At 45.5% G+C, this 16,584-nt stretch overlaps 1 protein-coding gene across 15 annotated transcripts in view; it reads left to right on the forward strand.

Moving 5' to 3' along the window:
• Positions 1 to 16,584, forward strand: part of FRMD4A (FERM domain containing 4A) — a 664,082-nt gene that overhangs the window by 440,535 nt on the left and 206,963 nt on the right. For all 15 annotated transcript variants that reach the window (XM_021064221.1, XM_021064222.1, XM_021064223.1 and 12 more), the window contains one exon: positions 5,893 to 5,958. In XM_021064221.1, coding sequence (XP_020919880.1) covers positions 5,893 to 5,958 — 66 coding nt within the window. The remainder of the gene's footprint in view (positions 1 to 5,892; positions 5,959 to 16,584) is intronic.

Genomic DNA, 16,584 nt, shown 5'->3' on the forward strand with positions numbered 1-16,584 from the left:
ACTGTGGCTGTGGCATAGGCTGGCAGCTGTAGCTCCGATTCAGCCCCTAGCCTGGGAACCTCCATGTGCCGCAGGAGCGGCCCTAAAAAAAAATAACATTAAATTTAAGAAAAAGTGGGAAAAAAAATGAATTTGCGGAGAAGGAACCTTTCAAACTCCATTTTCTATAGCTGACCTCGGTGTCCTTCATTTTCCTGGAGAAAGTTTCTTTTTTTACATTTTTTCACTGAAAAAGGAAAAAAGGTGTTTTCAGATTTGGGTGAGAGTGGAGAACCACCCCTAAGCCTCCTACCCCAGCACATCAGATATTTCATTTTTGCCTTTTAATTCCTATCCGTATATATGACAGTTTTACGGGCCGCCTTTACAGTACATGGTTCATCTTCTGCTGTGTTCGCTTAAGCTAGTAGCACACATGCATTTCCATGTTTCTGCATAGTTTTCATGATTCAGTTTGTATCTTAACAGCAAGGTTGAATAAGTGCGGGCAGACGCCTCCCTTTCAAAATAACACTTTGCTGTGTAACCTTTGGATCACAGTGCACTTGGCAGGCTTCTGCTTGGTATAGAATTGTATTCTAACAAGACGATTTATGGCTGGCATGGTAGCCAGCTGACATCCACAAGAAGCCTTGTTCTTCAGGAGGATTTCCTTTGAAGGTGATGCCAGCCCTCCAGTTGTGCCCCAGCAGCCAAAAACGAGAACAAGGAAAGCAGTATTATTTCACAATTGTTAGGATTCAAAAGAAAATTTCACAGCACCCGGGAAGCCAGCCACTTTTTCTCCGTACACACCCAGGACAGTAAACCTTTTCTGAACTGATGAGAATGAGATGCACTCATCTTATATCCATAGGGAACAACAAAGCAGGTCTCCCTTTTAAGAAAAAAAACAAACAAACAAACATGCTGTCAAAAGAAGGTTATGCTTTCAAAAACAGAATGATTCAGGTGTTCCTGTTGTGGTCCATTGGGTTAATAACCCAACATAGTGTTCATGAGGAAGTGGGTCCGATCCCTGGCCTTGCTCATTGGTTTAAGGATCCAGCATTGCCCTGAGCTGTGTTGCAGGTCACAGATGTGGCTTGGATCTGGTGTTGCTTTTTGGCTGTGGTGTAGGCTGGCAGCTGCAGTTCTGATTTGACCCTGAGCCTGGGAACTTCCATATGCTGCAGGTGCAACCTGAAAAAGAAAAAGAAAGAAAAAAAAGAAAAAACCCATGATGATTCAACGTTGAGTTTCTGTTTAGACTCATTTCTTTGCTGATTTTCCCTGGGGACAGTTTCCCTCCCAAAGGGAGGCAGCTTATAAAATTCCTATTAGAAGAGGGAGTGTGCTTATAAACTCACCAGGACTCAGTACTGAGCTTTGGTTGAAGAGAAGAATGAAGTTGAAAAATCCTTGGGTAGATCTTAACCTCTGGGTACATAGCTACTTCCCCAAATTGCTGAGCAGAAGAGGTGAGGTTCATGTAATGAGAATTATATGTTTCAAATGAAAATGAGAATCTCAGGCTAAACTTTTAGGTATGAGTGTGAACCCAGTGTTACATCACACTTTACATGCTTGGAAGGATTTTGAGAAAATGATATGCTTCCTCTTCTTGATGACTGTGATTCAAACTTGATTCGGTACAGTAATGTCTTTCCGATACCAATTTTCCTTGGTTTTTATTAGAATATGAGTCGGTAACTCAAGCACATGTATACACCCTGAACCTTTTACAAGAAAATGAAGTTCAAAACTTTGAGTTTTAAATATGCAAAGGACAGGCAACATTCTTTTCTTAAAATTTCTTCAAATTGTCCCCACTCTTCAGAGAATTTTCTCAAATTGTTGATCAATGTTTTTGAAGGAATTCCACCATAATATGCCAGATGGTTGTAGCCCTCTCTCCCCTAGAACTCCGTCTCTGTGGACCTTGAGTTCTTCTTAATAGGAACTGAATTGGTGAATGTCTAAAACTTTATCCAAAAAGTGCCTGTGCGGTCAGCTGCCCTCTTGATACGTGGGCATGTTGGGTGCCCTTTTTAATAAGATAATCATTTATGCATTTTGGTATGGTAGCATATATTTTAGTATAATTAAAAATTATAGTAGCTTCCATGCCTTGGCTATTGTGAATAGTGCTACAGTGAACAGAGGGATGCGTGTATCTTTTTGAATTTTAGTTTTTTCTGGGTATGTGCCCAGGAGTGGGATTGCTGGATCATACGGCAGCTCTATTTTTAGTTTCCTAAGGAACCTCCATACTGTTTTCCGCAGCGGTTGTACCAATTTACATTCCCACCAACAATGTAAGAGGCTTCTCTTTTCTCCACACCTTCTCCAGCATTTCTTATTTGTAGACTTATTACTGATGGTCATTCTGAGTGTGAGATGGTACCTCATTATAGTTTTGCTTTGCGTTTCTCTGATAATTAGTGATGTTGAACATCTTTTCATGTGCCTGTTGGGAGTTTGGGGTTAGTAGATGCTCACTACTCCATTTAGAATGGAGAAGCAATGAGGTGCTACCATACAGCACGGGGAACCAAATCCAATCTCTTGGGAGAGAAGATGATGGAAGATAATATGAGAAAAAGAGTGTGTATATATATCAATATATATATCATATATTCCATCTACATGTGTATGACTGGGTCACTCTGCTGGGCAGCAGAAATTGGCACAACATTGTAAATCAACTGTACTTTAATAAAAATAAACTTAAAAATTATAGTAGTTTTCATGGAACTTTAATAAGAGAGTGATTGAAGTGAAGCTGATAAGATTTTTTTTCCAGCAAAGGTTTTAATTTACTTTGTAAACTGTTTTTTTTTTCCTTTTTATACTGCGGTATTATTGACTTATGATGTCAGTTACAGGAATACATAAAACATAATGATTCCATATTTGGGTATCTTTTAAAGTGATCACCCCACAGGAAAGCTAGTTAACATTTGTCTTCATACATAAGTTATAAAAAGTTTTTTCTTATGATGAGAACTTTTAAGATCTACTGTCCTAGCAACTGGCAAATGTACAACACAGTATTATTATCAACAGTCACCACGCTGGGCAGTCCCTCCCCAGGTCTTATTTATTTCACCTGGAGGTTTGTACCTAGTGACCACCTTCACCCAGTTCACCCATCTCTGCGCCATCCCTTTTCTCACAACCACCAGTGTGCTCTCTGTATCTAGGAGCTCATGGTTTGGGTGGGTTTTTTTGTCTGTTTGTTGTTCCATATGCACCCATGGCATATGGAAGTTCCCAAGCTAGGGGCGGAATCAGAGTTGCAGCTGCCCGCCTATACCACAGCCACAGCAACGTGGGATCAGAGCTGCAGCTGTGACCTACACTGCAGCTTGAGGCACTGCCAGAACCTTCACCCACTGAGCAAGGCCAGGGATCTAACCCGCAACCTTATGGATACTAGTCGGGTTCGTAACCTGCTTAGCCACAATGGGAATTCTGGGTGCTTTTTTTTTTTTTTTTAATTCCACATGTGAGATAATACAGTATTTGTCTTCTTCTGCCTGACTTATTTCACTTTGCATCGTGCCCTTGAAGTCCATCCATGTTGTCCCAAATAGCAAGATTTCTTCTTGTTATGGCTGAATCATATTTTTAATGAATAATTTCGTACGACACTGTGACTCGGTTGGCTTCTTTGGAGGAAGGAGAAAGATCATGCTCTCATAGGAGGAGATGACGGCTTTGCATGTGCTGATGGCTGGGGAACGAGCTGTATTGGACAAGGAGAGAAGAGACCGCTTTCTCTGTGTTTCCTGGAGAAAGTGCTCATGAAAGCGATGCTAATGCCCCTGCAGTGAGGCCAGGCCAGAGTCTGCCCATGGGCATCCTTCCTCTGGATCTGCGGGAAGTGGCTGGTGGCTGGGAAAAAAGAAGGTGGCTTCCGGAGGGTGGCTCAGCAGGTTAAGAACCCGGCATTGTCTCTGTGAGGATGTGGGTTCAATCTCTGGTCTTGCTCCGCGGGTTGATTCAGCATTGCCACTAGCTACGGTGTAGATTGCAGGTGCAGCTCAGATCTGGTGTTGCTGTGGCTGTGGTGTAGGCCTGCAGCTGCAGCTCTGATTCCATACCTAGCCTGGGAACTTCCATATACAGCAGGTGTGGCTGTAAAAACAGAAAAAAAAAGTGGTTTCAGTGGGGGCTATAAGCCATATAAAATCTGATCTCCAGGTTTTCTGGTCCAAGCAGAGGTATTAGGGTGGCTTATGTCTGCTCATGAGCACTAATTGTTCACTAATCTTCAGGAATTTTGTGCACCATTGTAAAACATAGCCATTGCTAAGGTGAAATTGCATAAACTCACAATTAACTAAGCTATACCCAAAACAAAAGTACTAGCTGCTATTACATAACATGAAATTATATAAACTTACAGTTAAATAAATTATACTAAAATCAAAGGTAAGAAATACTATAATAACTGAATAAGTAAGCCCATCACTTCCTAATGATCTTACTGTCCTTTGCTGCACTCTTGAGGTTGTGCCTATTGTATCCGTCTGTTGGAAACACGCTCAGTGTTGGCCTGGCAGTAGCTTGAAGTCAGGCATGATACAGTTGCTTGGAGCAGCAGACACTTTTCGGTTAGAGTGCTAGCCAGCTGACATCTTCCAGAAGGCTTGGCCTTCAGAGGATTTCCTTTAAAAGTGATGCCAGGGCTCCAGCTAATGCTACAAATTAAGGCTTTTTCTTCCCAGAAAGCTAGTTGCTAAATATTCACCATCCCCACCCCCTACTGGGCCCACCCACTCCTTTGTGTATATGCAATTGGGCAGAGATGCACAAAGGCTTGTTCCAAGTCCTGCAGCCAGTAGCCAGTAGGGCTATGGCTGTGCTTGGGTCTCCCAGTACCTTCTGAGATGCTCTTTCTGTTACACAGATACATTAGTGGTGAAAGGCACAAGAGTCAGGGGTCAAGTTCAGCTGTGAGCCCTTATCACCAGGGTTCCCCTATCATAAGTGAAAGCCCTGTAGGGGTCAGAGTCACAAATGGGGAAGGAGGGTGGCTAACAGAGAAGTCCAGTGCACTTGCTGGGGTGATTGTCTGCTCCCTGTGATCAGTTAAGGGGACAAGTGGAGAGGCAGCAGTGACCAGATCCTGAACTCTATCCCAAATGCGTGGTGATAAAATTACTGAATGGAAGAATGACCAAAGAATGAAAAACACTGTTGACAGAACAGCAACAGACTCATAGACAAAGCAAACAGACTTGTGGTTGCCAAGGGGAAGGGGGAGGGAGTGGGATGGACTGGGAGTTTGGGGTGAATAGATGCAAACTATTGCATTTAGAATGGATAGACAATGAGGTCCTGCTGTACAGCACGGGAAACTAGATCCAGTCACTTGTGATAGAACATGATGGAATATGATATAAGAAAAAGAATATATATATGTGTATATATATATATATGTACACACACACACATATATATATGTATATATATATATATGCATGACTGGGCCTCTTTGCTATATGCAGAAATCAGCCCAACATTGTAAATCAACTATTCTTTCATAAAAAAGTTTTTTTAAAAAAGAATGAAAAACACTTATCACCATCTGCTATTATGTTGTATACATATCTGCTCATTTATTTTGCATCTCATAAGAATGTAAGCTCCATGAGGGCAGGGACCTAGTCCTGTGCCCTTCTATACCCAGCTCCCAGAGTAGTGCCTGGCACATAGAAAGTGTTCAATAAATATTTTTTGAATGAACACATGAACCAATCCTGCCGCGTCTTGGCATTCCGTGGCTCCAACTCCCAGGGGAAGTTTTGCCCAGGGGAATGTGCCTGGCCGTGTACTGGGGACCCTCTAACCATTTGGCAGGCCACTGGACTCCTGGTGACCATCATTTGTCTTTCTTCTTAGATGACGGAGGGCCGTCGATGTCAAGTACATCTTCTTGATGACAGGAAGCTGGAACTCCTAGTACAGGTAAATGACTTTTCAGCCAACTTTCTGCATTGCTCCTGCGACTCATGTGGTCCAGACTTTGGTTCAGCTGAAGGGTGGGTTAGCTCTCAACTACTTTAAGATCTGTCTCTATTAAAAGCTACGAAGAAGGACTGGTACACTCTATGGTATTTGGTGGGGGGGGCGGTGGAGAGAGGGTGCTGTTTTTGTTCATTCTGTTTCTTTGTACAGCATGGCCCAAGGCATTCAAGGCCAGATGTAGATCTAACCTATTGTTATAAACCTCCAGAAAAGGAAATTCCACAGCTGCCATTAGCTAATCTTTCTGTGTGGAAGTTCACGGTAATATAACCGGAAGAGCTCTTGCTACAGCTAGGACTGATGTCGGCATCTTCCTTGCTCAGAGCGGATAGAAAACAGGCTGTTGTTTGCAAGTCAAGCCTTTGTAGGTGTGAAGAAAGAGAAGTGCTCTCTGGGCTCTGCGGCATGAGTAAGCCCCCTGACCCCCTTCCAGGGGTCATCATTGCCATTAGTGTTGACCATCTATGTGTCAGTTGACAAACAGTTGAAATCAATCCATTCAGTCCCCCAACTAAGACCCTAACAGTGGTGGAGAAGTCAGAATAGTAAGTAAAATCATAGAACCTAGTCTTGCTCAGCTTCAAATAACATATCCCAGTGTATTACTCAGAGCCCTAAAGAGTGGTGAGGTTTCCAAACTGGATTGAAGGAACTTAGTTCCACATCTGTTGTTCATGTCCAACTGTTCTAGATGTGTTTGCTTGATAGTCTCCAATGCCTGTCAACTTCTTAGGGCAGCTCCCCTTATCCTTCATCATATTTTGTCATGGAGATGCTGCAGTTCATTAGGAGGTTGAAGTGATGCCCACCTGCTCATTCTTGGGGGGGGGGGATGATGCTTCCATGGGGAGATTCACATATAGATACTCAGATCTCCTGTTTGCTCGTACCTGCTTCTGGGATTTGAAAATGTTCAAATTGCTAACTTAAAGAGTGAATACTTTTGGAGTTCCCATTGTGGCTCAGTGCTTAATGGATCTAACTAGGATCCTTGAGGATGAGGGTTCCACCCCTGGCCTTGCTCAGTGGGGTAAAGAGCTGGCATTGTCATGAGCCACGGGGTAGGTTACAGACGCAGCTCGGATCTGCGTGGCTATGGCTATGGCATAGGCTGTCAGCTACAGCTCCGATTTGAACCCTAGCCTGGGCACCTCCGTATGCTGCAGGCGTAGCCCTAAAAAGACAAATTTTTAAAAAAGGGTGAATACTTTTAATAAGATTTCAATTGTTTTGTAAATGCAGTCTAGGGAAGAGAGCAGCCATGGGGAAAAGCTCATAACCATAGCAGATGAGTTCACCTGCTCTTCTCATTTTGGCAGATGTCTTTCCAGCATTTTTCCTATTTGTCTTTCGTACATGGTTGTAATCGTAATGTGTGACTAATTCTCTATATTTTTTTTCACTTAACATTTTTCCTGAGCCTTTTCCAAGTTACTGTAAATTTTCATCTTTGTTATTAGCTGCATAAATCCAGAAATGGATATGCCATTAGTATCGAATCCTTTACCCATTTGGCTACATTGAAGGTTTCTTCAGTTTTTCCATTATTACAAGTAAATGCTGATTAGTTTGTCCTTGTGTGTAGAGCTTTCCCTATATATTTTGGAGTATGTCCCTATTAGACTAGATTCCAAGGCCCATGGTCTTATTAAGGGTAGACATTTTGGAGTTCCCGTCGTGGCTCAGTGGTTAATGAACCCGATTAGTATTCATGAGGCTGCGGGTTCAATCCCTGGCCTTGCTCAGTGGGTTAAGGATCCGGTGTTGCTGTGAGCTGTGGTGTAGGTCGCAGATGTGGCTTGGATCCCGTGTGGCTGTGGCTGTGGCTGTGGCTGTGGTGCAGGCTAGCAGCTGCAGCCCTGATTTGACTTCTGTATGCCATTGGTGCAGCTATAAAAAGGAGGGGGAAAAAAGTGTTGACATTTTGGCCTGGATTTGGAGGGTGGGGCAGTGGATGGGACTATAAAATAAGTAAGAGCTCTTCAACTATCAGCATACAAATTAATAAAACTTCATAGTTTGAAATTGTTAGGAATCAGCTTGAGGAACTTTGGGGTGAGTGGTCTGGTGTGTTTAAGATGCCTTTTTTTTTTTTTTTTTCCAATGGCCACACCCATGGCATAGGGAAAGTTCTCAGGCCAGGGGCTGAATCTGAGCTGCAACTGCAACCTATACCACAGCTGTGGAACCCTGGATCCCTTAACCCATTCTGCCTGGCTGGGGATCAAACCCACACTCTGCAGTGACCTGAGCCGCTTCTGTTAGATTCTTAACCCACTGCGCCACAGTGGTAACTCCTAAGATAGATTTTTTTTTTTTTAAATATCAACTCATAGAGGCTTAGAAAGCAGCCTCCCTCTTAAAACAGAAACAAGACCTCAAGTGGCAGTGAAATGACGGTCTGGTGGCCGCCCAGCCCTGGGAAAGTATGAAGGGTGAGGGGTGGGGGGGATTTGAAGGGACTTGAGTCACAGAAAAGATATTTAATTACTCATGTGTGGCCGTTTTGGAGAGGTCATCCTCAGCCCGTTACAATCAAGAAAAGGATAAACTGGCCAAACAACAAGTGCATGCTCTTCCCATTCCTTTTTTAGCACATGCTTCGGAGGTTATTCCCTCTTCCTGGAACGCTCCTTCCTGGGCCCTCACCTCAGTCCCTGGCTGCTTTCTGATAAGCCTTCTGTTTACAGCTTAAAAAAATACTCCCCACCCCTTCCCAAGATTTCCCCTCTCACCCCGGCCGCTCTGCCCTCCCACGTCCGAGTGTCCGTGTTACTGAACCGAACTCGGGTCCACTCGCCCGCGCGCGAGCAGAAGCCGATCTGCTGACACCGGGTTGCAGCGGAGGAGAGCACAGCGTTCACTGCAGACCCCAAGCAAGGAGTCCAAGAAGCTAATGCTCAGAAGGTCCAAACTCCCTGATGGCTTTCAGGGAACGGTTTTAAAGACCGTGACAGAGAGGGTTGTGGGGTGTGTGATCAGCTCGTGGACATGCTTCTGATTGGTTGGCAGCGAGGTTATCAGGAGTCAGCATCATCAGCCCTCTGGTTCCTGCGGCCTGGGGTCCATGTGCTCGGGCTCATGGGCAGCATGTGATTCACTTCTTCCTCCTGGTGGAGGTTTCAGTATCTGCAGAGCAGCTCAAAGGTCATGGTTCAGAATATCACCTAGAGCCCTTGAGTCCTTGACTTTGTTTAAAGGCTAAAGGATGGTTATTTTGTCATGCTTGGTTGTTTTCCTTTTTTTCTGCGTTTGCTCACTTGTCTGATTAAACATATTCTTTGGAACTCAGGGAAGGCCTAGGAGGCTCAAGTGTGTCTACAAGTGAGGCAGGTGAGGATACGGCGGGGGTGAGGGTGCGTCTGTCCCAGGAAGGCACCCGAGGGTCCTGCTCCATTGCATTACTGTCCCCCTGAGGTTTCCCTCTTACTGTCACAGCTCATCTGCTATGACACAGTAGATGAGACAACTCACAGCCAAGCCTGTTTACTTGGCAGCATTTCCCAGAGCCATCAGCAGTTTGAGGACTGGTCTGTGTCATGATCATTGTGTATTCCCAGCACCCAGCCCAGTCTGGCACAAAAGAAACCGAAATAAACCCTCGTTGAATGAAAGAGTGGGCAAATCCTGAGACACCCTGGTAGGACCTCCCCAGAGGACGTCTTACTACAGAACCAGTTGCTCCATAGGGAATTGAATTTAGCACCAAAAATAAAATAGAATAAAACAGAATTAAATAAAATAAAAAAGAACAAAATAAAATCATATAAATGATCCTAAACTCCCTTCTGCATTATTGCAGTGTGGGCTTCAGCAAAACTTGGAGAAAGAAGGTTTAGCTTATTGGACCAAAGCCATCTTAAATATATGACCTTTTTATCCTACAGATGTCCAGGATTATATTCTTTCAATAGAAGCCTTTCTAAAGGGGACTCCATCTCTAAATTAATTTGGCCCCATCTCTAGGTTTTTAATAGCACAAAACTCCCCACTCTCCTTTTGGATCGAGCTCATAGACTGAAAACCTTGTTCCATTTGTACTTGAGTTGCCAATAGTAAGCATATGAAGGGCTGAAGGTTTTGCTCTTGTTGTTATCAGCAGTTCCAGAAAGTCTGTAATTAGCCTCAGACCCCACAGCGCCCTTACCTGATCTTTTGATCTGGATTCATGGAGACGAGTCGGGCAGGTGTTTCCTACATGCACCTCACGAGGGTGAGAAGACGGAGAGGCAGGTTTGGAGGAAAGGTTCATCTCTCCCAGAGACACACATGCGTTTCCACCCGAGGGGGACTGAATGAAGGACATCAGCAAATAGCATCAGACCAGGGAGGCTGGCTGACTTTTCAGCCACCGATGATTAGGGTAAGAGACTCATCAGCGGCTGTACCTCAGACCCTCAGCCGCAGGACTCCTGTCAACAGTGTGAGTGGTAGGAGGCTGAGCGGATGAGGAATCAACAACTGAGCACAACTGCCTCACCCCAGAAGGATGCTGGTAACCAGACTACCGCAGAGATTACTTCCTGCAGAAGTGCAGACCTGGCCTTTGTGGTGGAGCATTTCCTGGTGCTGGATTATAGCACAAAATGGCCAGCAGCCCAACATGGAAGGCTTATCATAAAGCCCCTTGGGGTTACCCAGTAGAATCTGTGCGGCCGCATGCCTGATGGCTGTGAGTAAATCCCACAGTACGTGTATGGCACAAAGGACAAAGGTCAAGGGTGCTCCTACTGGGATTTAATATTCAAAAGGATCATCCATCCGTCCACAGGCAGGTCCCCATAGATAGCCGTGACATTATCACGGGACCACCTCAGTCCATAAATGGCACTTAAGGACGGCGGGAAGGCTGCTGTGACGTGATGATGTGATTCGGTAACAAGGCAGGCCTTCAACCGCAGTCATCAGAGTGGGGCTTGGCCCGTCAAATCGCCTCCCATCCAACCTGGACATGATGCCATTTACTCCGTTGCCCAAAATTGTTTCCACCAATTAGAAATGTGCTCATAAATGCCTGCATCAGAACAGGAGAGGCCATCCTCCTGTGTATCTTTCAATCATCCTCTTCTTGAAGCTCCTGCAACCAGATGGGAGGGTGCCAGGGATGTTTTGTATTAAACTGAACTTCTCAAGTCTCATCTTCCTGTAGTCATTCCTTTAGAATGACATTCTTTACTTTTTCTTTTCTTTTCTTTTCTTTTTTTTCTGTCTTCTTGCTATTTCTTGGGCCACTCTCTCGGCATATGGAGGTTCCCAGGCTAGGGGTCAAATCGGAGCTGTAGCCACCGGCCTACGCCAGAGCCACAGCAACACCAGATCCGAGCCGCGTCTGTGACCCACACCACAGCTCACGGCAACGCCAGATCCTTAACCCACTGAGCGAGGCCAGGGATCAAACCCGAAACCTCATGGTTCCTAGTCGGATTCGTTAACCACTGCGCCACGACGGGAACTCCTGCTTTTTTTTTTTTTTTTTTAACTTCTTTTTTTTTTGCCACCCCACAGCATCTGGGGGATCAGATCCAAGGTGCAGTTGTGACCTAAGCTGCAGCTGTGGCAATGCCAGATCCATAACTCACTGTGCAGGGCCAGGCAGCGAACCTTCATCCCAGCGCTCCGGAGATGCTGCCAACCTGGTTGCGCCACAGCGGGGACTCCTCTTCACTTATTTTCTGATCTGAATGCATGTTTAAGGGAGCATCTTGGGAGCAAAGAAAGAGAAATATGCTCCAGCCTTAGTGAGACTCCTTTGAATGAGACAGAGAAGAATTTCCTGACAGTGAAAGTCAGTAGGTGGGGGACTGGAAGCCATTCGTGGGAAGATCCTGGGCTCTTTCTTGGGTTCCTTGAAAATAGAATAGGTTTTTACTAGATTGGAGTGGCTGAGGTGTGCTCCTTCCTTATTAGGGTCTCTTGAGGCTCATGAGACTTTGTGGTATCCTGTCCTCCAGGAAGACAGGCCGGCACAAGAGAAACAGACACATACCTTCTGCTTCTTGAGATGCCCCAGCTCAAGGCCTCTCCCAGCACTTGAAATAAGTTGGTATTATGCTCTCTTGGCAGAATTTCTTCTTTGATGATAGAGTACATTGGAGTCCTCTCCATTCCCCCCAACTCTGCACAGTGGGAGCTGCCCAGTGACTGGGAGCTGATCCTAGGATTATGGGCTCTCTCCTCTAACCCCATCTCTTAGTGGCCCTTGGCAGCATCGTTATAACTCTCTACTTCCGTTAAAATAGAGGAACAGGGAGTTTCTGTTGTGGCTCAGCAGGTTAAGAACCTGACTAGCATCCACGAGGATGTGGGTTTGATCCCTGGCCTCACTCAGTGGGTTAAGGATCTGGCGTTGCTGTGGCTGTGGTGTAGGCTGGCAGCTACAGCTCCACTTTGACCCCTAGCCTGGCAACTTCCATATGCCACAAGTGTGACCCTAAAAAAAAAAAAAAAAAAAAATAGAGGAACAGAGTGTTCTGTGATTCTGAGAAATGGAGCAAACTTCAAAGGGCCTGGTTTTCAAGGGAATTAAAGACAGTAGCTGGAATACTGTTGGACATTACACAGTGTCCCTAATCCTGAAAAAAAAGCAGAGGGACAGAAGCATCAGGAGAGTTTTGTTTGGTTTGGTTTGGTCTTTTGTCTTTTTAGGGTCGAATCAGAGCTACAGCTGCCAGCCTACACCACAGCCACAGCAACACCAGATCCGAGCCACATCTGCAACCTACACCACAGGTCATGGCAATGTGGGATTCTTAACCCTGTGAGCAAGGCCAGGGATCAAACCTGCAACCTCATGGTTCCTAGTTGGGCTCATTTCTGCGGCGCCACAACAGGAACTCCATGCATCAGGAGAGCATTAAAGCTGCACTGTGGTGTGCGGTTGGAGCCCTTGAAATGCGGCCAGTCCAAATTGAGATGGCTGTCAGTGTAAAACATGCTCCAGATTTTGAAGCCTTTGTATTTTTTTAAAGAAGTAAAATGTCTTATCAATGATTTTTATGTTGATGATTCCATATTGAAATGATACTGTTGGGGATGGGCATATGTGAGATCAAAGAAAATACATAATTCAAATTAGTCTCACCTATTACTTGTTCCTTGTTTCCAAGTTAGAAAAAAATTTTTTTTCTTTTCATGGCCACACTTGTGGCATATGGAAGTTCCTAAGCTAGGATTCTAATCAGAGCTGTAGCAAGGCCATATCTGAGCTGCATCTGTGATCTATGCCATAGCTCATGGCAACATAAGATCCTAAACCCACCAAGGGAGACCAGGGATCAAACCTGCATCTTCACAGAGACTATGTCAGGTTCTTAACCCAGTGAGCCACAACAGGAACTCCCATAGTTAAAATTTCATGTTGGGCTTCTATGACATTTCTGTTGGGTATGTCTCTAAAGGGTAGATCAGGGGTTCCCATTGTCGCTCAGTGGTAACAAACCCAACTAGTATCCATGAGGATGCAGGTTCCATCCCTGGCCTCACCCAGTGGGTTAAGGATCCGGCATTGTTGTGAGCTATGGTATAGGTTGCTGACTCTGCTTGGATCCCGCTGTGCTATAGGCCAGCGGCAATAGCTCTGATTTGACCCCTAGCCTGGGAACTTCCATATGCCACAGGTGCGGCCCTAAAAAGACAAAAAAAAAAAAAAAAAAAAAAAAAAAGTAGATCATTTAGGAGCTCCCGCTGTGGCATAGCAGATTAAGGATTCAGAATTATTGTAGCTGTGGCTTGGATTCGATCCCTGGCCCCAGGAACTTCTATATCTGTGGGTGCAGGAAAAACAAAAGTAGATCATTTAAGTGAGAGGGAAAAAACTGAACTTAATAGGCTTGTTTAAAGTTATCCAGATTTCCTATTGGATGTCTTCCACAATAATGGCATTTTACGGTTCTTTATAGACTTTTTCTGGAGCACGTCTTTTTTAATTTTCACATTAATTCTGAAAGTAGATGCTAACTCAGAGGAGAAAACAGAAATTCGGAAAGATCAATTAACTTCCTCAAGGTCACAGTGTAGTAGGTGCAGCTTGAACACTGATCCTCTGACTTTCTAGCCTGTTTTTTCTCTCGCTGCACAGTAAGAAGTATATACGATAAAAACCTGAGACCTGAGATGGTTCATGTGTAATGTGGCTGCCATGTTGGCCCCAACGGCCACCTTCATGAATGACTGGAATTGAGAGTTCCCTGGTGGCTCATCAGTTTGAGGATCCAGCATTGTCAGTACTGTGGCTCACGTTCAATCCCTGGCCAGAGAATTTCCACATGCCGTGGGTGTGGCCAATAAATAAATAAATCATAAACAAGTGCCTTGAATTGAAGACTTAAAACCTCATCTCAGGTCAAAAACTGAAGACGGGCTTACCAGGGTCATTTCGTTGCTTTGAACTCAGTTTCTGACCTGCGTGGTGAAGATTTGCACCTTTGACACCTGAAGGTGGAGAGTTTCCCCACCGTGTCTAAGCCTGAGGGTGTCGGGTATGGAAGAAATTTAGCAGCAGATTAAATAATTCTTGCCTGCTCATCACTTTTCTCTGCCTGACAAAGATACTGTTGATACTGGCTTCAGGGTTCAGTAAGTTCACAGGGGCTCTGGATGCAGGAGCACCGAAGGCAGAGTAAATGCTCTTACCTTTCATAGGCGTAAAAACAAGCTAAGATTTCTTTAGAAATCTGGAACTCTAGTAGTGCCGCATAGGATAAAGGAACAGCCCTGGGTTCTTTGCATGTGCATGCCCGTGTACACACCTGCATACGCACCATACACACCCATGTATACACCCATGTACACACCCGCATACACACCCACATACACACCATACACACCCATGTACACACCCGCATACACACCCATGTATACACCCATGTACACACCCACATACCATGCACACCACACACACCCATGTACACACCATACACACCCACGTACACACCCATGAGCACACACACACACTGAACACACCCACGTATACATCCACATCATATACACCACACACCCACATACACACCATACACACCCATGTACACACCCATGCACACACCCACGTACACACCACACACACCCATGTACACACCATACACACCTGTGCACACACACTGTGCACACCCATGTACACATCCACAGCATACACACCACACACACCCATGTACACACCCGTGTATACACCCACATACACACAATACACACCCATGTGCATACCATTATATGCACCCATGTACACACCATACACATACACCTTGTGTACACCTACAGACACACCATAAACACCCATGTAGGGAGTTCCCATTGTGGCTCAGCAGAAACAAACCGGACTAGTATCCATGAGGACACACGTTTGATCCCTGGCCTCACTCAGTGGGTTAAGGACTCGGCATTGCCATGAACGGTGGTATAGGTCACAAAGGTGGCTCGGATCTGGTGGTGTGGTTGTGGCGTAGCCAGCAGCTACAGCTCCAATTCGACCCCTAGCCTCGGAATCTCCATATGCCGCGGGTGTGGCCCTAAAAAGCAAAAAAAAAAAACCCAAAACCAAAAAAACAAACACCCATGTATATACACTCATGTATACACCAGTGTGTATACACACTTTCACACCCGTGTTCACAGCCATATACACACCCACATACACACTCACCCTCACTCACATCCTCAGCTACCTCTGTTGGTTTATCATATTCTTCTATAAAAATACAAAGGCTCATTCTCTACTAAGGAAGCCAGGAATCCCCCCTAGACACACCTTGCCAAGAAAAAACTCACAGAATTGATGCTATACCTTCTTCACTGAGAAGGCTAGTCCGCTTCACTCCCTGCACATCTACTGGGGGGGGGGCGGTGGCTCTGCCATCTGTCCCTGTCTGATCTGAAGTCACCAGGAGGTCCCATCTCAGCCAGGGCTGCGAAGCCATGTGCAGAAGCTGGGAGCAGACTGAGGGCCCTGGGTGTTTTGAGCCTTCTGTCTGGGACCTCCCAGGCCACCCGGCCACCTCATACAACAAGGGCCAAAGGGGAGTTAACCAGCGCAGCTGTGGGCTGACCGCGAACGTCGCCAGGATCGCCGTCACCATTTATTAGACTCCTGGCTGCAAAGCCGGGCACGCCCCCACATGAGCCAAACAGATGTTTTCCAGCCCCTGGGGCAGCTGATAATATTTAACATCTTGAAGGCACATGGTAAAGCAAAAAGATGTTTATACAGGTATAGAGTAGAGGCAGAGAACATAGTGGTCACTGCAGAGAATCGGAAGGTCATTCTGTGCCCTGGAGGAATAAGAAATAGTCCTAAAGCACACCCCTGGGTGCTCTGGGCAGCTCGTGGGTGTCTCCCTTCGGCAAGAGGAAAGAGGGACCTGTACATCCTTCCTTCTCCATTGAGGGCCTCTCTGTAAGGGTTGGTGAGCTCCGCTCTGCTCAACAACAAAAGAGAACCCCAGTCTCCGCGTGGGGCTGTGACAGAGAGAAGAGTGTCCGGGTACAACAGATTGATGCGATCATCTGGGGACACCCCCCTCCCCGCACACCCCAACATTCACGCACACACAGCTCCAGGAGCCGACAACTTAGCCA

This window comes from Sus scrofa, chromosome 10 (assembly GCF_000003025.6).
Source record: "Sus scrofa isolate TJ Tabasco breed Duroc chromosome 10, Sscrofa11.1, whole genome shotgun sequence".
Classification (NCBI taxonomy): domain Eukaryota; kingdom Metazoa; phylum Chordata; class Mammalia; order Artiodactyla; family Suidae; genus Sus; species Sus scrofa.